Source organism: Gymnodraco acuticeps, unplaced genomic scaffold (assembly GCF_902827175.1).
Source record: "Gymnodraco acuticeps unplaced genomic scaffold, fGymAcu1.1, whole genome shotgun sequence".
NCBI classification, from domain to species: domain Eukaryota; kingdom Metazoa; phylum Chordata; class Actinopteri; order Perciformes; family Bathydraconidae; genus Gymnodraco; species Gymnodraco acuticeps.
In genome coordinates, this window is record NW_022989843.1 from 360,235 (window position 1) to 388,214 (window position 27,980).

At 42.5% G+C, this 27,980-nt stretch overlaps 1 protein-coding gene across 1 annotated transcript in view; it reads right to left on the reverse strand.

Moving 5' to 3' along the window:
* Positions 1-27,980, reverse strand: part of si:dkey-215k6.1 (transmembrane protein 132C) — a 289,465-nt gene that overhangs the window by 72,891 nt on the left and 188,594 nt on the right. The window contains 1 exon segment of the mRNA XM_034238564.1: positions 6,670-6,862. Coding sequence (XP_034094455.1) covers positions 6,670-6,862 — 193 coding nt within the window.

The window sequence follows — 27,980 nt, forward strand, 5'->3', positions numbered from 1 at the left end:
TCGATATATATCTTTCTTTGAAACTTTAAGTGTAAAGAGGAGCAAAAGCTTCTTGTTTCATTGACTTTGCATGCATCTCTGCTTCTTCTTTACAGTTAGACCTTCAGAGAAGTGCTTTCCTTTACTCTTATAGCTTTTGTCCTTTTCTGAACCCCACACTTGTATTGATCTCATTCCCCTTACTTCTTCTCCTGTTCGTGTTGACTGATTGGAGCGAGCTGAAGTCGCTCGGTATGGAAATCTACCCCAGAGCCCATGACACGGAAGCTCTAAGTGACCCAAATGCATTCACACTCACACACACACACACACACACACACACACACACACACACACACACACACACACACACACACACACACACACACACACACACACACACACACTCACACACACTCACACACACACTCACACACAGACACACACACACACACACACTCACACACAGACACACACACTCACTCACACACACACTCACACACAGACACACACTCACACACACACACACACACACACACTCACACACACACTCACACACAGACACACACACACACACACACTCACACACAGACACACACACTCACTCACACACACACTCACACACAGACACACACACACACACACACACACACACACACACACAGACACACACACTCACTCACACACACACACACACACTCACACACACAGACACACACACTCACACACACCACACACACACACACACACACACACACACACACACAGACACACACACACACACACATGGAACTTGTCATATGAGTTGATTAATTGGGTGGTTGAAGTCTGGTAACAAGCAAATATTGTAATTGCAGATAAGTAAGGGGGGCATGGGTGAAATGAAACCAGACTTGCTAGCTTCTCTAGAAAGTAGAAAAAGTAGAAAGGCATACAGTAGTGAATTACAAAAGCTGTATTGGAGGCTAAAAGTCATAATACATAGTTGAGATATCTTACAGAAGTCACCCAAAAACTGCCAGGAATTGTCACAAGCTCTAAAAACATGTATCAGACCACGAGTGAATGACAGTATAAAAACTTCAGAAATAATCCATAATGATTTCATCACGGTCTGAAGGACCATTGTATTTTCTTCTTCTCCCCCTCTGGGTGTAATTTGTTCATTTTATGAGGCAATAGAGGAAATCTGAGAGAATGTTTTTCTTTTAAACAAAAATAAATAAACTATACTAAGGACTGTGGGACTTTAAACAAACACAGAGAGAGCCTGGGGAGTGTGTTTGTTGTATTGATCCCACAGTGTCTCGCTTAATGTCAGTGTAAATTAGCACAGGTATTTAGACCTCTGCTGGAGCAAACACACACACACACACACACACACAAAGTAGGAGAAAAAACAATAGCTTGAGAAAGGGAGAAAAGGCTCTTTCTAATAAACACACAGACCGTGAACATGGTAAATCTATAATTGAGTTTTTTAACTGTGTGTGTGCGTGTCTGCTTTCATCAACAGATTATTGACTACTCAGTTTCCTCCTCCTATTTACTGACTTCCTTTTAGAGAGAACCAATCAGGAGAAGCAAATTAAGAAGCTACTTAGCACAACCGCTCTGCTAAGAGGTCTGCAAGCACACACAGAAAAAGACACCCACACACACACACACACTCACACACACACACACACACACACACACACACGTGAATGGCCCGCTGAGATGCGAAACTCACAGACATCTTCAAGCAACAAAGATAAACAAGTGTTCAAATAAGTAATGAATTACAGCAAAACATTCGGTTACGGTTAAACTCTGGGGATTAGAAGTGGGGGTGGGGATGAAGAAGAAAGATGGGTCGGCAGAGAAATAGAAGAAAAAGAGAAAACATAAAAAAGTCTGGAGGTATTCGAGAAGGGAGAAGGGAGGAAAGATGGTGATGAAATGAGCTGATCAGAAAGGGGTGATGAAGAAGGAGCTGAGGGGGGTTTAGAAAATGTTTCAAAACAAGACAAAAGAGGGGAAGACACAGCGAAGAAGAGTAAACCTTTTCCTTATTCTGACATATATGTTCTTTTTTTACCCATTTGTATATAAGAGAACAGGTAATGTTTCAACACAACATTTATTTCTCCATGCTTTTTAATGCTGATTTCATAAGAAAGGAGACATATTGTTCCGTCTCCGTCTCTCTTTTTGCTCCCTGGCTCTAAGAGGTTTTGAAGCAGCCTCATTCCAGCCTGACATGTGTAATGGCGCTAGCAGGGAGCACAAAACAATTATTACTGGTCCAATTTATCAGCTGCTAAAATATCTCTAAGAGCAACACAAGTATAGCAGGGTCTGTTTGACATCCCATTTCATTCTCTTTTTACTAACATTAGATGTTGTTTTGTCCCTCCTTTTCTCTGTCCTTTTCTCTTCATTATTTTCTCTCATGTTTTCTCCTTGGTTATATCACTGAGATGGGCTGCAGGTACAGTCAAAGATGTATAGATGGAACCGTCAGAGAGGGTATGTGACGCTGTCCTTGATGCTGAAACTTAATCACCACTTGTGTGCTCTTCTGCATTTACCTTATACAAGGATGCAGCATGTGACTGCGACTATCTATTAATAGCAACCCCCTGTACATTTTATACACTCTATAGAACTGTTCATAGTGTTTATTTAAATCAGCGTTGACACTTTGCTTCAGGGAAGGCTGCTTGATTTCTTAAAATGCCTGTTGGAAATATGCTACTATAATACTTACTGCTATTATTGTTTTTATTTTGTTTTGCTGGTTGAAGGTTAGACAAAAAAAACTGTGTTCAATAGCTGCAGTAGTTTTGTTCTGTAACTATTTCTAATTGAAATATTGTACCAGGAACATTGATTAATGCTAACAACCTAATCATGGTGGACTTCAAAGACTGGCCTCTTTCCGTCAGTTTTTCTCTCTCCCTTTTTTCCCCGCCTCCCACTCTCCCTAACTCTTCCTACACTCCTCACCTCCCTACTACTCTCTAAAAGATTAAACCAATTTTTCAGCCCCCACACGAAACAAATTACTCCTAATAATCCCTCGCTTCCTGAAGAGGTCCTCTCTCTTTCCCGCGCAGCAAAGATACCAGAAACCTTAATGGATATGTGGAACTAGAAGGAACATGTCAAAGAGCTCGGTAATGACAGGCAGTGTTCTGCTTCCATTGTGGCCTTGTGAGAACTCACTGCATTACCACATCAGTACTGTTAATAAGCTGCATTTTGATTTGGGAGATGGTAGATGATGGCTGAGGTGGAGTTGAATTACCCTAACAGATCAGACAGAGAAATCATGTTTAAAAGCCAGTGCTGAGTGCTCCTGGTGTGATTATGTGTGAGGCTTAGTTTCGAGGCTGTTTACATATTTGACAGCCGTAAAGATCCCACATTTTGTCCCATGGCTGTGATATTCTACTTTTGATGCAATCCTCAGATGTGGAATTGTTTAGGAAGGATGATGCAAGACTGTGTGAAAGCTTTTACATCTGGCTACCTTTGAAGATTGTAGCTTATAATTTGATTCCTACCCCTTCCATCCTCCAAAGACCCCAAAACGTTGGCGCTTTCATCTCAGTGACCTATCACAGAGACCTCTCTCAGTGAAAGACACCTTGTACAACCAACCAGCAATCAACACCTTTTCACCATTTTGGTAAACAAATCAGGAAGCCCAAATGGTTAGTAATAGCAGCCATTTTGATGCTTTTACCCAAAGGGAGAGAGAAGTGTGGTTATACAAAGATATGTGTTTTGTTCGTGGTGGTGTGTTCTGCTGAAAGTTAGCAGAATATTTTTATTTGAATTATCACTATACAAATAAATGATCTTTATATTCTACAATGGCAAATACATTTTGTAAAAAACAATTATGCTGAAAACAAACTTATCAGGAAATGCTTTTAATGAATGTTTGTGCAACCTGTTCAAAGAGAATAATTTCCATTTATTTTCTTTATGTTACTGACATTTCAACATGATTAAAATTAACAGGAAACTCAAAGCACTTGGTCAAATTAAGGCAAAGGTTTCTGGGAAAAAAGCCAATGATAACATGTTTGATAATATTAACAATGATAATATTTTACAAAAAGCTACAATCTTTCCCATGGTTATCTTTGTTAAAATCTTTTTAACCATGGTTAAGTATTGTAACAGACCAGTCTTTAGCCAACCTTTCGTGAAGCAGTTTGAACAGGCGATCAGGAGACCGCAATGGAAACTGCCATAAGTGATGGTGGCCATGGTGACCAAACCATTCCTCTTTGAAGGCGCTGTCATGAAAAACAGCATTGCTGCTTGCATTGACTTCAGCTAAGAGAGTATGTGAACTAACCGCTCTGTAGGTGCACCCCATGCCCTTGCTTCTTCGTGGTGACCATAGTGGGGTGACTAAATGTTTGTTCCAAAGAACTTAAGGAGTTATTTCAGGCGGAGGGTTATAGATGTCTTATGGCTTCCACCCCACCCCACTGGGGACAGGGTGGCCCCCATCAGACGCACTGATCAGTTGTTTGTGTGCTCCAGTAATGGTGTGGCAGGGAAATACCTTTCCAAAATAAATCATGAATCTCAGAGGCCAGTGAAGGCCTCCCACTGGGACCCGTGCAAACTCCATATGTGTTGTGGCTGTTTCAGCGGCCTTGTTCGGATGGTAAAGTAAAGCGGCATATGCCCTGTCTGTTAATGCGGTTCTTTCCTCTGGACTTGTACTATAGGGCTCCTTCAGTCAGTCAGTGCTCGCTGGAATGACACAGGACTGGTGAGAAGGGAGGAGTGTGTGTCAGTTACTGACTCCCCCTTGGGCATGATACACTTACATTTCTCTGTGCTCCTTCAGGAAATGTGTGCAAGGTTGCTTTTACTTGCTTGGACACTGGCCATGCTTTTACCCAGTCCAGTTAGGTTCTGCTTGGGTTGGCTGCCCCCCCTACCACTGCGCTGACACTGCATGGGTTATAAAGAAGTAGGTAGGCGGAGGCAACTAACCGTAGACCTCTAAGGAGCAGTGTGGTGGGTCCATGTTTTGGCGCTACAGGGTGTTCATTCGTCTGGTTTTCAGCCACTGTACCCAAAGGGTCCAGTAGAGAGCAGAGCCTGTGTGAGTGAGAACAAGGGTTACGTATTGTAACCCTTGTTCTATGAGCACAGATGGAGCCCCTACCATGGGGCCCTGTCCATCCTATGCTGCTCGCTGAAGGGGGAGTAAAATGACACTCAGAGGCGTAGCTGCCTTATATACTGCGAGGCTGACTCACACAACTGTGTACAAATATATATATGTACACAGTATGTATATACATAAGGATATTTTAATGCCATTTCTGTGAAGTTAGTTGTAACTTAAAACACAAACAGAAATGTTTAAATGAATACTGTACATAAAAAACTTAAGTATCATTTGTTAATTTTTATTATTTTTGTAAAGTTTAAATGTTCAGCTAATGTCCATGAGCATTTGAACTGAAACTGTTGTAAATGCTGCTGATTTAAAGAAAACAGGGGAAAAGACGTAGCATTAGTCACCCTAGCGCGCCATTCACACTGAAAAAAGGCTAGCGAAATCCCAACAGAAATGCTATTTGAAATGATGGTTTCAAGCTGGCTTTTTCCAGTATGTGAAAGAGACAGCGGTTGCAAAAGCCCTGAACAAAATTGGGTTTTCTCACTAGGGCTTTGCTGTTTGAAGGAGGGCTATCAAGCCAGATTAGCTCTACCTCAGTGGTAATGGAACTGGGAGCATTTTGAGAAGCATCCTCCTCCTCAATTTTTAGTGTGAGGTTCTTGGTTGCTGTAGTCGTAGCCATGTCTGTTACGGGATGTGTTTGTTTTGATCTGTGAATCTATAAAGTCATGGTGGTGATGATTAGGAATGTAACAGGGGAGAATACTTTTAAACAATATTTTCCTTCACCTGACCCTGCCTGAAGATAATTAAGTTAAGTACATTTTAGCTCTCTTTTCCAGAAAGAAAACTTTACATTTACCTTTATGAGTGTTTTCTTGAACTATAATTATGTTACCTTAAGAAAAAACAGCTTCAAGGCAATGGCACTGGGTTAATGGCTGCATAGTGATGTGTTACACTTAATGTTTGGCTTTGTGAAAAAGTGTTGGGTATTGAATGATGAATAATGTTATCAAAACAAATGCATGTTTATCACAACAGCTATAGTCTTCATTAAGTTTATTCTGAAGTACACATGTTGAGGCCTCTCAAAGTTGTAATGCTTTAAACAATGACACCGAAGTTTAAACTCACAATTTGGAGCAATTACATGTTTTGTGCATATGGAAAGCAACCTTTAAAGATCGAAAGGGACACCCTGTGCTTGTGTCTCAGCAGGAGTGACACCTGCCAGCTTGACGCATTCACAAGGGGAGCATTAGTGTGTGAAGGTAGGTGTGTAGGGCCGCCCCCGCGTAGTTGTGTGCCCATATTTGAGAGGCTGCTTGTCATTTGAGGGTGAAACCCGCTGTGTGTGTGTGGCCAGGAGGCTTGTAGCAACAGGAGGAGGTAAACAAGCTGACCTTTACAGCTTTGATCAACCTGGAGGAAGGGGATGAGCTGGGGAAAATCTATTCCAGCATAAGACATTTGTGCTGGGTATGTCAATATGTAGCTCTGAGATTTCTGTTTGTGTTCTCATCTGTGAAGTCATCCCTTACCTCGGCCAGCGGCACGATTCCTTGAATGTCTGCGTTGCTGATGTAGAGGTGCGAGACTTTCTCTGTTTGTCTGGAAGTCGTCTGCATGTCAGGGTACTCGACGTTCCAGTGCAGAGTCTGGGTTGGCACGAAGTTGATCACATTATCCACCTCAAAGTCCAGCTGCATCACTTCATATGAGGGACTTTCCAACCTACAGAGTAATAAGAAGAACAACAAATGATTTCTCTGGGTCTCAACTATTTTGTTTAGTTGTACATTCTTTTAGGTTTATCCTGCAAATGATCCTGTGTGTGCCCTGTATACAACTAAAGGAAACATTAGTGCTTGCCAGAGGTGGGAAGTAGAGGAGTACAAATACTTTGTTACCGTACTTAAGTAAATATTTCTGGTATCAGTACTTTACTCCACTACTTATTTGTCTGTCCCCTCTTTGTTTTTCTTTGCTTGTGTTCTAAATGGTGGATTGAAACATTAATTAGCTAACAATGACATTATTGTTCTATTAATTTAAAGTGAGGTCCAGTTACTCTATACAACAGTTGGTAGTTATGGGTACTTTGTACTTAAGTACATTTCAAAGCCCCTACTTCTTTACCTTTACTTGAGTAAATAAGTGTAGTCAGTACTTCAACTTTAACCAGAGTATTTTTAAACTCAAGTATCTGTACTTCTACTTGAGTAAAGGAAGTATGTACTATTGCCATTTTAAGATTGACACATAATGCTTCCGAAGTGCAGTGCAAAATCACAGCAGTGTGGGACATGATGACCAACTAATACCACTCTCAGGACTAAGGTCACCACAACTTGTCACATATGATGGAAGATTACATTTACGATAAATAAACCTGAAGGTATGGTTAGGAATCTTTTTTTAGCATCGTAACAGTACGTAATGCAAGTCAAGAGTATGTGAATGACCAGTGAAACAATTAAATCCGCTTTAAAATAGAAAGAGCGCAAAACAGCCCAAAATAAAACTCCAAGGCTTAATTTTGATGGTCTATAGCACATGTGTCAAACTCAAGGCCCGGGGCCAAATCAGGCCCTTGGTGGATTTAATTTCGGCCCGCAGGATAATTTGTACTATTAGATCTGGCCCGTCGGTATATTGCACGCACACCTTCACTCCATCCTGAGGGTTTCCTCAGCTCAGAGCCTGAGCCCAAACATTGATGAACCTGCACCCGAGATGAGAAGCCAAGTATCTGGCTTGAACTAGCATCACCGAGCAGCACACTGAGTTTACATGGATGTTTCCTTCAGCACTTTTTCTCTCACGACACAGAGCATGTTTAGTTTTTCTTTGAGGGAAATAGTTTTGTTGAAGCTGTTGTTGGCCTGTGGAAAAATGTAATCATAAGAAATGACTCCGGAAAAGCTGCAGATAGAGCCATAAGAAATGAATGCAACTGATTATTTAATGTCAATGTTGTTTTTATAGGCAGTAATTTAAGCTTTGTTAGTTCCAGGTTTAATATGTGCAATAAGTTCATTTCAATAAGTATTGCAATAAACATTGAACCAGTCCGGCCCTCGATTAGTACCCATTTTGTTTATTTTGGCCCACTGTGTATTTGAGTTTGACACCCCTGCTCTATAGGCTGCTTGACTGGATTGGGTGTCTGTTACAGACTGCAAATACCTTTGTACACTTCACAAATAAATAATAAAATCTCTTAGCACCTACTACTTGTGATATTGTGATTATGATGATAATAATGAGCATGATAATGAAGGGCGATGACGGTGAGGATATGATAATGATTAGTGCTTAGTTATACCTTGAGGCTTGCAAAGAAGGTGTGTGTGTGTGTGTGTGTGTGTGTGTGTGTGTGTGTGTGTGTGTGTGTGTGTGTGTGTGTGTGTGTGTGTGTGTGTGTTTGTGTGAATATGTGTGGGAGAGAAATGGGGAGCCAAATAATCCCATCCAAAAATAATGATAGATTTTACAGCTGAATTGAAACCTTCAGCTTCTTGCCTTGTGTATCTGATGTATGTGCCTCTTTCTCTCTGTTGGTGATTGTGTGTTATATTATTATTTTGGGCATCATCACAGACCAGTAACATGTCTAAATATGTTTTGAGTGCAGGCCCATATCTACTGAGCCAAGTTTAGCATACAGACTGGAAACAATTGGACAGCTTGGCTCCGTCTGAAATATCTCATTTGAGAGTGATTCTAAGATACAGTATCTACTGCAAAATCATTAGAAATATATATTAATCGATTTAATAAGAAGCTCTTAATAAAATCTCAGTTTCAGATTTAGTTAATCCTTTCGACCTTGGGAACTACAACCATTTTTATAAAAAAGTAAACATCCTCTATATACTTCCTCCTCTTTATTCTGACATACAGAAATGTGTCTGTCAGCTTGACAACTTGGATCTGTGCTGCACATGCACTCAAGACTGTCAGTACCCACTTTGCCTCTCTGCCCGGGTGGATCTGCAGAACAGATGCAGTCCTATCATTTATCCCCAAATAATTTGTCAGCATCTCCTGTAACCCTTAGCGAACAATGTCATAGTTTGGTTTTGGGTTGTAATGGTATGAATGAAGAATGAATTAATGAATAAAGTTAATACTGGCCATTTATTGCTTTAATTTTATTAAATGTACCAACTGCTAGGACTGTCTTAGGGAAGATAGCTTTTAGATGCGCAGCTCCTCTGTCTTGGAATAGTCTGCAATTTAAATGGAAACTGAGCAATCTGGTGCCACTAAATGTTTTTAAAGCTCGGTTGGATGCTACTCAATCGGAAGCTGTTGGTACCTGCTCATGTGGATAGTTATTGTAAATTGTAATCCCTGTAATGATGCTGTAAAATGTCCTTTTTGTTGTTCTGTTTATGTTTTTATGTTTCATGTGGAACCTACTTGAGCAGGTCTCCCTTGAAAAAGAGATCAATGATGGGATACACCTGGATAAATAAAGGTTTGAAATGAAACCAGTCGAGTAGCACCTGAATTATTGGCCAAAATGTGGTCAGGTGATGTCACACTGACCTTGACCCTTGACCTTTGAGCATGACAATCTATTACATTTTTCAAATTCTTAAAGTGGATTTTTGTGCAAAAGGTGAAAACATTCCCTCAAGGTAGGGATATCAAAGTTACAACATTGGACTAACAGACAACTTGAACGCTGTTGACGGTGCACAGACGTAATACAATGAAATATCCACACACTGCATTGCAATGTGTGTTTGTGTTGCCTTGAGACATTGCACACACACAAAAAAACACAGACACTCTTAACTGCAAACTCAATCTGCAGTGTGACAGTACATTTCCACAGTCAAGATAGCAGTGAAATATACCCACTTATAGTTCTCAGTAAAGGTCTCCTGGGTGGGATTTTGGAGAAAAACATTCAACACACACCACAAACGTCTGTTTCACAATGTAAAGAGAGGTGGTTGAAAAATAACTTAGATGCTGTTTAGACACTGAAAAACCAAGTGACTGTTTATGTCCGACTTGTTTTCTAAAATGTATGTATCTGTCACTCACACACTCTCTCTCTAACACACACACATGTCCAGCGGCTAGGGGAACATGACAGAAAGAAGCAGCTGTAAATTGATTCTTGAGCCCGAGTTTTATAGCTCTGCCTTTGGAAACACACTCATACAGATATATAGGGGTTAGAGGTCATGACAAAGCCAATTGCAGAAGGTTTATAATATCTGGTGTCTCTATGTGTGTGTGACTCTGTGTGAGTCTAGGGAGATGGGGTGAGCGATGTGATACAAAGAAAGATTAAGGAGAGAAAACTGATGGGTGTCATCTCCCCTTGACCTCTTCCAGATCCCTCCATCATTGTCTCGTCTTTCATCTGTCTCCTCCCATCCGTCTGCTTCTCTCTTCCACTTACCAAACACAACCTGACATCATATTTTAGACAATAAACCTGCTCTCTTTCCGTTAATAAAATAACCACATTTCAACATAACCCTGTGGGCTTGGTGACATCATGTCTAAAAAGCCATTCCTCTTCATTCCAATGTGAGTCATTTAAGCCGGCAATAATACAGAACAATTACAATTGCATTAATATCTAGTCAACAACTGGTAATTACGGTAACTAAAGCAAGACATTAATGCAGCATTAATTGATAATATAAGTGGATGTCTATACAGGATGTTTTTCTAGAACAAGCCCTTCCAACTTTCTTTGTCAGTCCTTTTTAAGATAAACATCCTTGCCGAAGGACACATTGAAGGTACAGTAGTTTCTATGTGTGTATTGTGCATTTTTTTTTAACTTGAATTCATAATAATTTCTCCTTTTTTGGTAAGGTTCACCAGGCTGTAGGTGTGCATGTATCAATCAATACGACTTGTTTAACCTCAAAGGACACAGTTGTAGTAGCACTATTTTATATGTTTCAGGAAGACAACTATAATAAAACAGAGGTTTAGACACTCATACTGCAACACACAGTACTGTGTCACTCTCACTCTCTGCTCCTGTCTCTCTCACACTCACAGACACATGAATACAGGCTATGCACAAGCCAGCCTCTCTCTCTCTCTCCTCTCTCTCTCTCCTCTCTCTCCTCTCTCTCTCCTCTCTCTCTCTCTCTCTCTCTTCTCTCTCTCTCTCTCTCTCTCTCTCTCTATCTCTCTCTCTCTCTCTCTCTCTCTCTCTCTCTCTCTCTCTCTCTCTCTCACAAATACACACACACACAAAACCACCAAGAAAATGTTGAGTGTGTGGGTGCAGTGTAATCGCTGGAGCTGAAAGAGCAATGTGTCTGCAGTGACAGGTTCATTCAGGTGTTAGCTCCGTCCCAACCACAAGGCTCCAAAACAATATTACACTGTCCTCTCTAGTGCACACACACACACACACACACACACACACACACACACACACACACACACCACACATACACACACACACACACACACACACACACACACACACACACACACACACACACACACACACACACACACACACAAATACAGACACTAGAACATTGTTCAGCAACGCTCTAAACCAACGAAACAAAACAACTGTGGAAGTTGACACTTCTCACTGTCTAGGAGTGTGCTTTCATTCAAGCGATACTGCCTTTTAGATATGATACGTGTTACTGAACATGAGAGTACACAGGTACAGACAGAGAGAAGGAAGAAGTAAGGTGTCCCCCGACAAACTAAGCCTATAGAAGCAAAACTAGGGGCTGAATCTAATCAGCCCTAACTATAAGCTTTATCAAAAAGGAAGGTCTTAAGCGCACTCTTAAAAACGGATAGGGTGTCTGCCGCCCGAACACAAACTGGAAGCTGATTCCACAAATGTGGAGCTTGATAAGAAAAGGCTCTGGCTCCCATTGTACTTTTAGAGACTCTAGGAACAACCAACAACCCTGCATTCTTGGAACGCAATGCCCTAGTACGACAGTAGGGTATAATGAATTCTTTAAGGTAAGATGGCGCCTGCCCATTAAGGGCTTTGTAGGCGAGAAGAAGAATTTTAAATTCTATCCTGTGTTCTATAGGGAGCCAGTGTAAGGCAGCCAGAACAGGAGTAATGTGGTCCCTTTTCCTAACTCTGGTTAGTACACGAGCTGCAGCATTTTGAATCAGCTGATGCGACTTGACTGACGTCTTGGTACACTCTGATAATAAAGAGTTACAATAATCCAGCCTTGAAGTAACAAATGCATGGACTAGTTTCTCTGCATCGTTTTGAGGCAAGATATGCCTGATTTTCGCAATGTTACGTAGATGGAAGTAGGCGGTCCTTGAAATTGATTTTATGTGGGCGTTAAAGGATAAATCCTGATCAAATATAACACCAAGATTCCTTACAGTCTCACTGGAGGCCAAATGAATGCCATCCATAGTTAGTATATCTTTAGATAATTTGTTTCGTAGATTCTTTGGGCCGAGTACAATAACTTCAGTTTTGGTCGTGTTTAACATCAAAAAGAAATCAGATGTTTTACATCTGATTACAACATTACAGGTCTTTATCTAGTTGTTCGACAAGCTTTAAAATATTGCCACATGCTTCTTTACAGTTTAAACACAATAGGTTGTAGAAAGAAATTCTGGATATGGTAAGAAAATCCTCTCCGATGTCGAAACCACAAAATATACATTTGAACAATCCATCAGCTCTTTGAAACTTTCAAAGACAAAGAACAAGGTGTATTTGTATTCCTTGCTCGCCTGTTTTGATAACCGCTACAGATGTTTTGATGCACAGTGAGACAGAAAGACAGACAGACAGACATATGCATGTTTTTGAAAGTGAATGTTTCTCTGCCCATGGAGGCTGGCCTGCTTTAGCCCATAAACCCAGATAAAAAGATTCACTTCTGGCAGCAGAGAGTGTCTTGCGAGACGTGCAGGTTGGACTCACTTCTTAAGCTTGTTTGTAACTGCTTTGGCCCTTCGGGAGTCTCAGAGCTGATTAGGAAAAATGATTGACAACTTTTTTTATCTCTGTTTATCTATTTAGCCATCAATTAAACAATTATGTTTCCAGGCTGGGTCAACAGAGATAAAATCATGTTTGCTGCCTCACTTAATCAGTTGTTCCCACAATTTGTATTATACTTTCCATTTAACTGTCTCTTCACTTGTTTGATAAACCACATTTGACATGAATGTTTCAACGCAGTCTTTACTTAGAGCAGGGGGGGGGGGCTTTTTCCTCTCAAGGGTCATTTCAATTTTTTCAACATCTTCCGAGGCCCGTACAAATTATTGACCTCTGCTTAAAAATACTAAAATCACAGCCCATTCATTTCGCCTTTCTTTCATGCTGTGCAAAGAAAAAGCAACCTCTTAATCCAGATATCTCACCATGACTCGCGCATGCATGCACGTGCACGGTTGTGGCATGACGACCAAAACAGAAAGACATGGACACAAGATGTGTGCAAATGTATTTAGTTTTCTATCCATGTGAACATGATTTCAGTGGGGGGGGGGAACCTAACCTCCTCTAGGGGGGTCCGGGGGCATGCTCCCCCGGGAAGATTTTGTTTTAAATGTTGAAGTTAAAAGCATCAATCTGGTGCACTTTGAGAGCAAAATTAAGAGATCTATGGATACATCTCTCAACATCCATATGAAACAGAACTGTAAGCAGATTTATTTTTCTTTATGGATATTTTATAAATCACTCCCCTTTCAAACTGTATTCTTGTTTATTAATAACAACTTTGTTTTACTGTCATATAGTATTTTATACCTGTTGACTTTATTCCCTTATTTTTTTATAACTATAATGATCATATAAAGATGTGCCTTTACCTCACTGGTTGTAGAAAAAGCTTCTTATATTCGTTAGCATAGCTAGCTAACCAGATGCTAATAACAACAAAGTTATTGACTGTATGATCAGTATGACAGATGAACAGATCGCCACTGGGCTTACAACTAAAGACACAGCCACGCAGAAACTGCGGCATGTGTACGGCTCCTTATGGGTACTGCCATTTTTGAAGCGCCCGAGCGACGTTCTGGTGCTCTCCGTCAGAACTACACCCGTTCTTATTATACATCCATAGGCGCATTCACACCGCAGTACTTTTCCCACAAAGGTTCATGAGAACTTAGTTCATGAGAACTCTTTTGTCGCGTTCACACCAAAAAGAGCCGGTACTAAAATGTGTTCATGAGAACCTTTTTACCCCCACGAAAGTCCCTGCTAGAGAGCAGGGACTTTCGTGCAGCTCTCTTGTGAGAAAAGAGCTATATTTCTGATTGGCTGGGCGGATTGCAAACCACGCCCCGTAAAACTCCCAAAAAGTTTTGTGAAGCCGCCATTTTATTATCCTCGCATTAGCATTAGCATTAGCATTAGCCCAGCGCAGAAACGCAGAGAGACTAACTTATGGCAACACAAAATAAAACATGGGAGCGGTGGAGATGAGGAGGCGTCGGCGTTCTGGCGATTTACTCGGAAGGCTTCAGTAGAAGCTGCTGGGAGTCCCAGCAGTTTCTACTGAAGCCAGTCCCCAACTCCGGGGACTTCCGGCCGGAGACTTTGGGCGGCAGTATACGCCGTGAAGTGGTTTGCGGCCTGCCAGTAAACCCAAAGCAGAAGAAGAAGAAGTGACGTCAGCGGCTTAATTTGCCTAATCCACCCCCAGGGATTTATTCCGGTGTTAACGCGATCTGTACTTAGTTCATGAGAACTAAAGAGTTCTCATGAACTAAATTCTCATGAACCTTTGTGGGAAAAGTCCCGCAGTGTGAATGCGCCTATTGACTACACCCCTGTCAGACGAGACATATACTACGTGATGACACGTTAGGCTCGTGTTGTGTTCAAGGACCCTGACCTTGGCCAGGAAAAACAGGCCGTCCCTCGCTTTTTTAATTATTTTGCTGTCTAGATTTCTTTAATTGTTTTTGTTTATAAATTACCTCGAGGGCCATAGCAAATGGTCTTGCGGGCCGTATACGGCCCGGGGGCCAGAGGTTCCCCACCCCTGACTTGGAGCAACCTCATTCACAATTGTGTTTGTCCAGTATGACCAGGAGGCCAGTTTCAATGACAAATAAAATACAAATACTGTATGAAAATGAGTTTGTGATTGAAATGCACCAAATTCAAATGCACCGAAGCAAAGAGAATGAAGAGAAAAAAAAGACCCAAGTTTTTCACTAAATTGTAATTGCAAACCCAGTTTAATACGCAGTTTATGTTTAAAAAAGAAAGAAAAGATGCTGCAGCGATGAGTTGAACCTCTTTATGTCGGCTTTTCTTATCCTATTTCGCACTGGTCAAGGTTATTTCAAAGCGTTATTGAAAAGGTAGGAAACCACTGTTTTGCACCAACAATCTTGCTGTCTCTTCAGGAATATCCAACTGAGTGTGTGTAAGTGCGTCCATGGGCTACCCCCCTGGGTCAAAGTGTCAAGCAGCCTTTTCTTTCTCTCTTTCTGCCCATGTAACAAATGAATGCCACACACACACACACACACACACACACACACACACACACACACACACACACACACACACACACACACACACACACACACACACACACACTCACACACCCTGAGACCACCAATGGCCTTGGATACGCAGTCAAGGACCCGTTCGTCTCGCTGTCACAGCTTAAAAAGACTACACTTATCGGACATACACACACAAACCATTGCTTGAGTGATGAAGTCAGGTCTGCCAGTTAACTAGGTTCATTAAATCACCTAATGTATGCCTCATTACCGGAGCATCTGATCTGAAACTGATTAGGTTTACTATCTCCAGAGAGAGATACTTGGCTCATGTCCCCCCTTGATTTCAAGTGTTGCAATATTCATCAGTGAGTTTCAATTACTTTACCTAACAAATATTAACATGATGGTTCATTACAATATTTATCCAGAATTCCACTTTTTCCATCCATCCATCCATCTTCTCCCGCTTATCCGTGGTCGGGTCGCGGGGGTAGCAGTTCCAGCAGAGAGCCCCAAACTGTCTTTTCCCTGGCAACATCAACCAGCTCTGACTGGGGGATCCCAAGGCGCTCCCAGGCCAACGAAGATATATAATCCCTCCACCTGGTCCTAGGTCTACCCCTTGGTCTCTTCCCAGCTGGACGTGCCTGGAACACCTCCCTAGGGAGGCGCCCAGGTGGCATCCTAACTAGGTGCCCGAACCACCTCAACTGGCTCCTTTCGACGCGAAGGAGGAGCGGCTCAACTCCGAGCGGCTCAACTCCGAGTCCCTCCCTGATGACCGAACTTCTCACCTTATCCCTAAGGGAGACACCAGCCACCCTGCGGAGAAAACCCATATCGGCCGCTTGTATCCGCGATCTCGTTCTTTCGGTCATGACCCATCCTTCATGACCATAGGTGAGGGTAGGAACGAAAATGGCCCGGTAGACAGAGAGCTTTGCCTTCTGGCTCAGCTCCCTTTTCGTCACAACGGTGCGGTAAAGCGACTGCAGTACCGCTCCCGCTGCTCCGATTCTCCGGCCCATCTCACGCTCCATTGTTCCCTCACTCGAGAACAAGACCCCGAGATACTTGAACTCCTTCACTTGGGGTGAGGACTCATTCCCCACTTGGAGTGGACAGTCCATCGGTTTCCTGCTGAGAACCATGGCCTCAGATTTGGAGGTGCTGATCCTCATCCCAGCCGCTTCACACTCGGTTGCGAACCACTTTTCCTAAAACTTTTATTGTTTTCAGGAGTTTAGGCGTGACTCCATGGTAAATCACAGCCCGTTGCTGACCCCTCGCTGGTTTTTCCTCCTGAAGAGATGCAGGTGGTAGCTAAAGGAAAATCCTTCCCTTTAAGTCACCCCCAAAGTTGCAAAAAAACGACCACTGAAATCCACTCACACACACACACACATACCATCTATACATCACTTCAGGGGACATTACATTGACTTACATGCATTTCCTGGAGACTTATCCTAACCTTAACCATAACCAACACATGCCTAACCCTAACCCTAAACCTAACCAAGTCTTCACCCTAAAATGAATGATTCCCCTCATGGGGACCTCCAATTTGTCCCCATAAGGGAGGCGAGTCCCCACACGTGACTGTGTAAACAGATTTAGGTCCCCACAAGTATAGTAATGCTAGGCCACACACACACACACACACACACACACACACACACACACACACACACACACACACCATCTAGCAAGTGCAGGGAGGACAGGTTGTCTTATCAAAGTGTATTGTAGGAAAGTGGTGGCCTCGGGGGAAATTCAGAGGACAGTAGAGAACAAACACACACATGCGCACTCACCGCTGGCAAGACGAGCGGAAACCTCCCCCGGGAGAACACAAGGCAGGACAGAAAGGATGAAAAAGGGAGGCGGGCGAGAAAAAAGGTGAAGAAGGATTTTTTTGTCTTTGCTCATAGGATGTTGTCACTTACAGCATTTCCCCTCAACACCCGCACAGCCGGTGGCTGGCAGCATGTGTGTGTGTGTGTGTGTGTGTGTGTGTGTGTGTGTGTGTGTGTGTGTGTGTGTGTGTGTGTGTGTGTGTGTGTGTGTATGTGTGTGTGTGTGTGTGTGTGGGTGGGGGGGGGGTTACGCTGAGACACAGGAGGGGGGGTTTGTAGGGAAGTTGATATGAGACGACACCAAAGAGGTAAGTGATAGATAGACAGAATGACAGAGATACAAAGCAACACATAGAATCAAAGGTTATAATACACTTTCTCACACACACACACACACACACACACACACACCTACATATGTACACAGGGCTTTCAGGGATATGTTAGCTGCAACAGGGACACAAAGAAAGACTGAGGTAAAGGATAGACGACGCCAGGCGGAACCACAGGCCGACAATACTGTCACAGCCATCACACACCTTCACCTGTGTGTGTACTGTATGTGTGTGTGTAAGAGAGTGTGTGTGACAGCTGTACGCAGAGATGCAACGCACCGCCGCAGAAAACCCCTGTCAGTTTGTCTTAAGACAACCCTCAACTCTGTGTGTGAGAAAATGTATGTGTGAGAGCACACATCATAGTGTGCATTTTTGTGTGTGTACCTGGCAGCCATTCTCACTTACCTGCAACACCTCAATGCACAAACACACACACACACCTACACACACACACACACACACACACACACACACACACACACACACACACACACACACACACACACACACACACACACACGCTGTCTTTTTAACCTGATTTAGCCTCCACTGACAGATCTCTTTTCATTGGTTACCAAGCCATATAATGTCAAGGGAAATGGGAAATAAGATGATGGAGGGAGAGTGAGAAGGAGACCGCTTGCTATTTTAAACTCTCTAGGAAGACACGCCATATCTAAGAGAGCAAATAAATAAATACTTGATTAATTATCTTGTTTATATGATTATATGACATGTTGAAGACATTCAGGGTTCACAATGCCAGGTGACCTGGTTTAAAGAAGCTAGCATGAGCAAACTGTAATCATTTGTGTCATTTGTCATTTGTTTTTTGTTAAATTGTTTATTTGCCTTTTTTTAAATATATTTGTGTTCTATCTCTATCATGTTTTCATAGATTTTTCATTCTTGTAGGTGATTTATTCATTCTTCAAGGTGTGTTTAGTTACTTCAAATACACAACTATCCACTTATCAAACCATGCATCAAATGATTTATTAATGAACAGATGAAACAACATTTACTTTAAATAATTAAGAAAGTAACCATGTTGACTCCATCAATCAATTGAAATGCTGCAAATAGTTTTTCAAGAATGTGGGGCAACATGATTGGTTTTTGCAATGTCAAGGATTCTTGTAAAACATTCCAGTCAAACAGAAACAAATTAATTGATTATGGCCAATAATGAATTGACTAATTTCATAACATAACCCTGTTAAATAAAAGATCGTATGCACTTTTTATAAATGATAATGAATCAGCTTAAAATTGCTCTTGGTTCCTCAAGAATAGATTGAATCCCCAAACATGCAAATGCTTTTAGAGCCAACCTTCACTACATGTTACTAACATTAACACATATGCAAATAAGCACTTTTAAAATCAAAAGAAGCGTATTCATAAAAATACACGCTGAGTAAATATAGGTTCAGCCCCGCTGATGTTTGAATTCCAGCTGTGGCCCCACTGAGTATATAAAATACACACACACTAAATAAAAAAAAAATATTACAAATTGAGAAAGGAATCATGTTACCCCGCTCTGAGATAATAGACTCAACCATACGCAACACATAATGCAAACTAGTTAATTCATTTCTGCACACCGAGCCAAATATACCCAATGTGATAACACACAGAGCTTGCATAAACAGACACCACATTGGCTGCTGCTATTATTTACACACACACACACACACACACACACACACACACACACACACACACACACACACACACACACACACTTATTTAATTGAATTTCTGATAATATATGTTGTTCCTACTAGCAATGTCTGCACCTGACTACAGTGAATATAAATTACTAACTGTTTTAATGAAAGGTATCTGTGTGTGGTGTGTGTGTCAGAGAGAGTGTGTGTGTGTGTGTGTGTGTGTGTGTGTGTGTGTGTGTGTGTGTGTGTGTGTGTGTGTGTGTGTGTGTGTGTGTGTGTGTGTGTCCGAGCTGTCGAGAATACAGTCAGGTTGTCACAGAGAGGACAGAGAGGACTCTGGGGAAATGAGTTTGCAGAAACAAAAGAAACACACAGAAAGACACACACACAGACATATTACAGGATGTGTATTGTTCCAATCCAGACATACAAACCATGTCTTTACATCAAGCTGTTGTTAGGACTGTGTTATGTGTACATACACTACACTGCTTCCCGCACTATTCATTAAAATAGTGTCCACGTTACACAAAAGCCCGCTTTCAAGGTGAGAGTTAAGAGGAGGCACAGGACAGATCAATAGTACTGAGCAGCTAAAGAGAGACGCAGTGACACTGACACAGTGGCCTTGGTAGTTGCAACCCCCCCCCCCCCCCCCCCCCCCCCCACCATGTTGTTACACAGGCTACGTTTTTGACACCCACTGAAGAGCCTTGGACCTTGGACGCTGGATCTTATTGTCAACAAAGTGATAATACTGTGGTTTGACTGTGTAACAAGCCCAACATTACCTTTGCTTTTATTATTATCAGGTGCAGATAAAAAACAACTTAGAACAATTACTGATTTCTAACTGGAGAACAGCTCAGACTGAATTGCAGAGTAACTGACTTGAACTAAACAAACTTAAATAAAAACGGTGAACATATCAGAAGAGGAGCTGAACCCAGTCACACTTTGGCCTGTTTAGAAAGAGCACATTTATCAGTGTGGCGGCTGTTGTGTCATTGTTTTCAAAGACAGTAAAGAGTGTACTCGCTGATGTTCCTCTCTATGCATTTATTGTGTTTGCAGGAGCGCCCTAAGTGCCACTAGCTAGGAAAGCAATTACAATCATTTCTGTTTTTTTCCCATTGTCCAATTGGATGAAAAGAGAGGTGGGCCTTCTCAGGGAATCTTGCTAGAAAACTTGAGTTAATAATTATGACCTTACTAGCTTGGGGTGACACCTGGGAAATAGGGTCAGTTGTTTACATTAATGTCAAATAAACTATTAACTGTTAGTTTGCGTACAGTTGATGGTTTGTTAGCACTCATTTAGTGATTCCCTAGCAACACTAGAATACAAAGAGGCAGCAAACTGCAAAGACACTCTGTTCCAGGAGACTCTTCAACAACAAATGCAGTGTTTATTAACAACAAAACCCTGTCTGCTCAGCATTAAGTAGCATTTTTGTTTGTTGTGAAAAAGTATTTATGATCTTGAGCCTAACCTCTGTCTCCAGTTACTGATATGTGTCATTTACTCACCATTAACCCTTTACATGAGCCATAAAGTACACGGGCTCAGTGCTGATTTCATCACCCCGTGACCACTATACGGGGTAACACATTCACATAATATGCCTCTCTCTCTGTCCCCTCTCACACACGGAAACATCTATGGTGGAAAGTAATGGGCTATTTTCTGGCATAGTGGTTGTCTGATTGCACAGAGGCCCTACTCCAACATGCCCAGACCCCCTACTGAGCCCCTATAAATACACGCACAAGAAGCTACGCAATTTATTATTCTTGTTCGCTCTTCCTTGTTCATGCCTACCCCCTACCTCGACAACCAAATAGTCTCCTCTCTCCCTGTCCAACTCACACAGGCAGACGTGCACACATGCTGCACACACATTATGTTCTTTTATCATAACCTTACAAAAAATACTCACACAATCCTTGTTTTTCTCATTTTAACAACAGTGACACACACTCTCTCTTTCCATCAAGTACACACAAGGAGGCAGACACAGACCCTCCCCCTCAACAGATCTACACCGATATGCAACATGCAAATGCTTTTAAGCGGGGCTCAGCAGGGGGACACGAGTGTGCGTCTGCACCTGTGTGTGTATGTGTTTGCGTACTAACATGGTCTCTCAAGACCTTATTGTTCTTTAGAGATGTAATGCTTTGTGTTTTTGGGGCACACAGCGGAAAGAGGTAGGGACAAAGGGAAAGGGAAACATTTATCCAAGCCTGACAAGTTCCAACATGGTGCTGTCATTTGTATTTACTTTCATCTTGGTCTCGAATATGGTTCATTTAAAAAACTGGGATAAGATCTTGAACAACAGACGCTTCAGATGTTGGGCTTTGGGTCAAACCAAAGGCTGTTGAACATAACTTTACCCTCCTACCATTCAACAACCAAGGCAGGACTCATACTTAGATGATTAACCACTATACATTGAAATGGGATGTGACCATTTGGCATTCGCCCATATTTGGTCTGTGTAAGACTGGTTAATCGATCAATTACAACGGTCGTCTTAGTTGATGACAGAAAACAACAACAACAACGATTTCATTAAATACAATTTGTATTTACTAAAAAAACAAATATAGTAGAGTTTAGCACTAAACATACATTTACTATTGCTAATGAGGGTTGTGTTTTTGCCTCAGTGTGGCTAGGGAAAGTATCGACACTAATTTAATGAAATGTACTGTCTTATGAAGATACAATATTGGAGAGGTACCGAATCACTGATATCGAAATGACTTTGAAAATGTGTGAATGCCCCTGAAGTCAGAAACAGGTGTCAAGTGTGTTTAGCAAAGAAACACATCTTCTTTAACATCTACAAAATCCTAACTAGAGAAAAGGGACTATTTAAAAAGAGCCATTCAGGATTGGCCTTGGCTGAGTTTTGCACTTACCATTTGCAATTCTAGTTTTTATTAGTTTTACACCCCTTTTAATTAGTTTTATTTATTAAAAGACAGCTCTGGGCTTTGTATTATCACTGCTTCTTGGAAAACAGTTGTGGTTCGTTCATACATGGTTTTAATTGCCAAATCAAATTCCTGCTTTGGTTTTAATTTAATTTGCCACTACTGTAACTGCCTGAAGGCCATATCTCAATACCAAGTTTAGCTGTTTCTGTGATTGCGTGATTGCAACAGACGAATATTTGACCACTTGTACGCCTACATTTCCCAACATTTGATATTCAATTCTAAAGCAAATAAAAGCCTCCGAGGGAAAATAAGCAGTTGTAGTGAGTGAAATGGAGATATCAGGAGGCACACGAGAAGACGCTAAGACAGAGTAGAAGAGATGAGATGCAGAAAGGAAGAGAGGAAGAGAGGCACGAGAGAGATACAGACACACAGACAGAAACAAACGAGCAGAGAGAATGAGAGACATCCGAGTGCAGAAAAAAAAGATAAACAGAAACAGAATTTACATCCCATCAAGGTTATTGGCATTAAACTCCATTAACTCCTCTTGTTTGTATAATCGCTGCAAAATAACAAGATTTGAATTATCATTTTGATGAGATACAGAGGATGCGCTGTTAACAAGTGATTTCAGGGATTTGATTTGAACACATCTCTGAAGATCTCATTAAGTTCGACAGATCTCCTCCCACCCAGTTACCTCACATAACCCTTTTTCCTGAAGGCAATCAATGTCAGCACTGATCATGTTTCGCTCAAACTCTTTAAAATAGCTGTTTTATGTCAGAAAACAAATGGCATTTTCCAGAAAAATCTTGCATAAAGATCCATCCTCACTGAACTTAGTACTAATGTGACTGGGTACTGGTTAAATTGAGCATAGGTTCAGATGTAAAAGCTTGAGTAAAAGTAGAAAAAATGCGATATGACAAAGAAATCTGAAATGTCTCCGCAAGGGGAAAAAAGACATACAAATAGAAGCAATCATTCGAGAATTATAGACCACAAAAACACTTTTTCCAACACAGACTATAATGTAAACTTGCTTTTTCATGTTTCCTCTGATAATAATAGTACTTTTCTGTCATCACACGTACCATAAACAGCGTTGACAGATTAACTGTAACTGCTCAAAGGCAACATTACAAAAGATTATATGTTATAAAACATATTCACCATGGGTGGTTGTTAAAGAGAAAAAAACAAAAAGGTTGAAATATAATTTCGAAGCTCACTGGATAACTTTTTTGTTATGATTACAAAACCAACTTTTTACTGACAGTTTTCTGTTTCTATGCTGCCTCAAGACAACAAACTGCAACCTTAGCAGAAATAAATCACCTTGCTATACACCATGCCGGCTCTGATTTACACTTTATTGGTTCCTATTGCTCTCTAAGCTCCTTTTGCCAACCTCACATGCACACACAGTCCTGCAGTATCGATTTGTGGGCGCAATGTGACAAATCTGGTGCAAAAGCAGAGTGACAGCTACTAGCAACAACCCCATAACACACAATATAAAATCAAACACCCATACAAGCAGCCACACAAATGTGACGCCGTCACCCTGTCCCAACTTGAACCTGTTTGCTCCTTGCTTTCACAATCACAGACAGACTCACACTCTAACCTTTTCTCAGTGATTGATTTAATGCAGTACTAGGTATCACATCCATCTCTGCTTTTCTCCATCATCTCTGATATTTCTGTGCTTTTATGATATTTGTCCGGGGAGGCAAAGACACGCCTCTTGAGATATGGGCTACTTGGCCCTGCCGGGTCCAAAATTAGTTTCTTTCTTTAATTTATTTGAGCAATGACCATTTCACATGTATGAACAAAATACTGTATTTGCAGTAAGGTGGGCAACGATTCAGACCATTGCACCTCCGGATTGTTATCATGGTGTTTCTGCTCGAGTGTATCCTGTTTTGATTTGATATCCTTTTTTTTCATCTGAGGAGGTCAGAGGTCATGCTAAATTAAAACAAAAAGAGATCCATGGAGCAGTGTTTGGGCTTTGCTTTGTATTTAATGTGTGCATGTTGGGAAAGCTTTCTAATAAAAGCACAACAATTACCATCTTCATGGTAACATTGAATTATTATCACTTCAAACTAACACTGTAACTGTTGTTATATCTCTCACAGGCTCCGCCCTCTACTGGACTCTATGGGTACTACCCAAGCGGCAAACTGTGGGGTAGAGCCGGGAAGCCAATACGGAAGTGCCACACACTGCAGTTCATATATTGGCCGATAGGCGATGGCTGCAGAAAGGAGCAATTTCCATAGACCCCCATGTTAAAATGCCCGATTTTACAGCAGAAAAAAACATGTTTCTACCCCTGGCTCCATATATTTTATTATCGATATAGTTAGATTCCACCTTCATGATTATGGATCTGTGAGTGAATTGTTTTCTAACGCGACCCTTTATATTTATATTAGGTCTTAAAGTTTGTGCATACATTAGGGCGTGGTCACTTTGATTGACAGATACGTGCCTCACTGTCAGCTAACAGCAACTTGTCCAATCTGCTAGGCTACAACCATAGAGGCTACAACGTTAGTTAGTTGTAGTTACTGTACTTGATCCTTTAGCTGTGTTCGTGGTGATCGTGCCTGTTAGGGAATATTGTTACAAATACCAGATAATTAAAATGTCGTGCTGTGCGCTTGAATGTACTAACAGATCTTCCAAGAAGTCTACTTTCAGCTTTTTTCGGTGAGTACAATGATAATATTATACATGTTAACCCCGTTAGCAGGTGTTTGTGTGCTTGTTAGCTTAGCCTGTTATGTAGCTTATTAGCCAGCTAAGGACGTAACCCTTTATACATATATACAGTTTAGTTTATGATTCAGCCTTGTGTAAGACTTTTATACTATATGGCTATGACGCCCATAATGCTAAACGGGAGCAAATGTTAAAAGGGGTGGGCCGCCGGAGTCCACGCCGCCGAAGCTAACGGGGCTGCAGGGTGCTAGCTCGCTAGCGCATCCCGGCGGCCGTAGCTAGCACCCTGGGGCTCCGTTAGCTTCGGCCAGCGGCGGAGTCCGGCGTTATAACTGGAGATCAAGGAATGCATCGTAACGCGGACTTGGTTCGCCTGCAGCCCGCTGTATTATTAGCTAAATAAATGATGTTGAGCAAGGCTTATTAAGCTGAACACCGCCACAATTATTCTGCTATGTATCGGTACTTATTTTATTTTATTAACGTGTGAATGACAAGCATTAAGAATAATACCAAATAGCTAATTATCTTGCAGATTGTCTCGTTTGATTATGAATGTAACGTTTATATAGTGGAACTTCACTGTTTTATCAAAACCAAAGTGCCACGCAGTGACTTGGTATGCATGTATTTCAGCAGGAAATGTGCAACCTAGATGACATTTACCAACACAGACTATATAGAAACATTTGTAAAAGTTGTTCATGCGTTACTAAGTGAATATGGCATTAACCCTCCTGTTGTCTTCGGGTCAAATCTGACCGATTTACTACTTTCATCAATCATGTTTTACATTCGATTGATACTGAGAGGAAGGATCATCGGTCATCGGTCATGAAGGATGGGTCATGACCGAAAGAACGAGATCGCGGATACAAGCGGCCGAGATGGGTTTTCTCCGCAGGGTGGCTGGTGTCTCCCTTAGGGATAAGGTGAGAAGTTCGGTCATCAGGGAGGGACTCGGAGTTGAGCCGCTCCTTCTTCGCGTCGAAAGGAGCCAGTTGAGGTGGTTCGGGCACCTAGTTAGGATGCCACCTGGGCGCCTCCCTAGGGAGGTGTTCCAGGCACGTCCAGCTGGGAAGAGACCAAGGGGTAGACCTAGGACCAGGTGGACGGATTATATCTCTTCGCTGGCCTGGGAGCGCCTTGGGATCACCCAGTCAGAGCTGGTTGATGTCGCCAGGGAAAAGAAAGTTTGGGGCTCTCTGCTGGAACTGCTACCCCCGCGACCCGACCACGGATAAGCGGGAGAAGATGGATGGATGGATGGATGATACTGAGAGCATGTTAGCTTAGCTTCTTAGCCTGAGCTAGGACTCGAACGTCACGCTCGTTGGCAGCAGGTCCCGCCCTGTCCCGCCTCGGCTCCGCCTCAGCTCCGCCTCAGCTCCGCCTCTTTGCCCTTATTTGGAGAAGGCGGGAGTTAGACTCTGACGACACCGTCGAGCCGTTAGTGGCCGACTCCGCCTACTAAGGGCTTCACGGCAACTCTGCAGAATCCTATGGGTGACGTCACGGACCCTACGTCCATTATATATACAGTCTATGGTACTACCTTATCATGCAAGCATTCACCTACTGAGATTTCTATGGACGTAGCCGGCCCCGGGGCGGGCCTATCTGAATGCGTGCGCATCTCACTTCCGTATAAAATGAGGCCTCGCCTCCTGACCATCATCCTTTACTCTTCAGCCAGCGGAGGTGAAAGCCTAGCACTGAGTCCGAGACGTATTTTTTGAGAGAAAGGAAGAAAGAGAAAGAAAGATAGCGGGCGCCGACCCCCACCACCTCTGCTTCGAGTGTTTGGGGGACCAGGATATGGCCGAGCCGAGGTGGTGCCATTTTCACGTTCGCCATTTCCTTCAAGCTCCCTGGATGATGATCATGGCGGCGGGTGTGTGGGCTACTCGCTCATAGAGATGCCCCCGCCTCACCAGGTCAGAGCGATTATTGGGCCGCAAGGCCGAATAAGTAGCTTGGTCCACGAGCCTTGCCCCAGGCCCGGTGCTCGGTGGCTTCACATGATATAGGGTTGACCCTAATTCATCACAGGCCGCCGCCGCTGCCTGCCTTGTGATGTCCCTGGGATATCACGTCGCATATGGCATTTTTTTCTCCAAAGAGGACTGTGTTGATCTCCTGGGAGCCCCCGTCTTTACAGGAGGGCTCTATGGATCGATCTCCCTGCTCACGGAATAAGCAGTAATCGCAGCGTGGCTGATTCTTGCCCATTCCCAGCGGAAGAAACACTGCACACTCCCCGCCCCCGCTGTAAACCCCAGTATAGGGAGCCAGCAGGTGGGCGTGTGCACGTGAGTGGAATAAACCGTGTGCTGTCAAAGCACTGTGCGGGTTCAAGAGACGCTATTGCCGGCGTGCTGTTGTCAGAAAACACACCTTGCCTGGTATAATAGCTCTGATTAATGCATTTCACCGTTGAATGGGAAATACAGCGTTAATACGTGGGCGCGCGGCCCTCGTTCAGGGACCTCCGCAGGGGAACGGTGGTTTACGTTTGTAAACTCTAGTTCTAGAGTGATGTGTGTGTGTGTGTGGGAAAAATGCATTCAGTGAGAACGAGTAATGCACTCGTTCTCACTGAATGCAAGAGAGATTACTAAGTATAAGAGTAATCTCTCTCCACAATTCCACTTTTTCCCATAATGTCCGTTTCGAAGAGACGGCATTGTGACGGCGCGCGCGGCCCCCCTCCCCTGAGGGCGGGCCGCGGTGCGTTCAAAGACCTCAGTAGAGAGAAGAGTCACTGCATAGCGCTCTCCTCCAC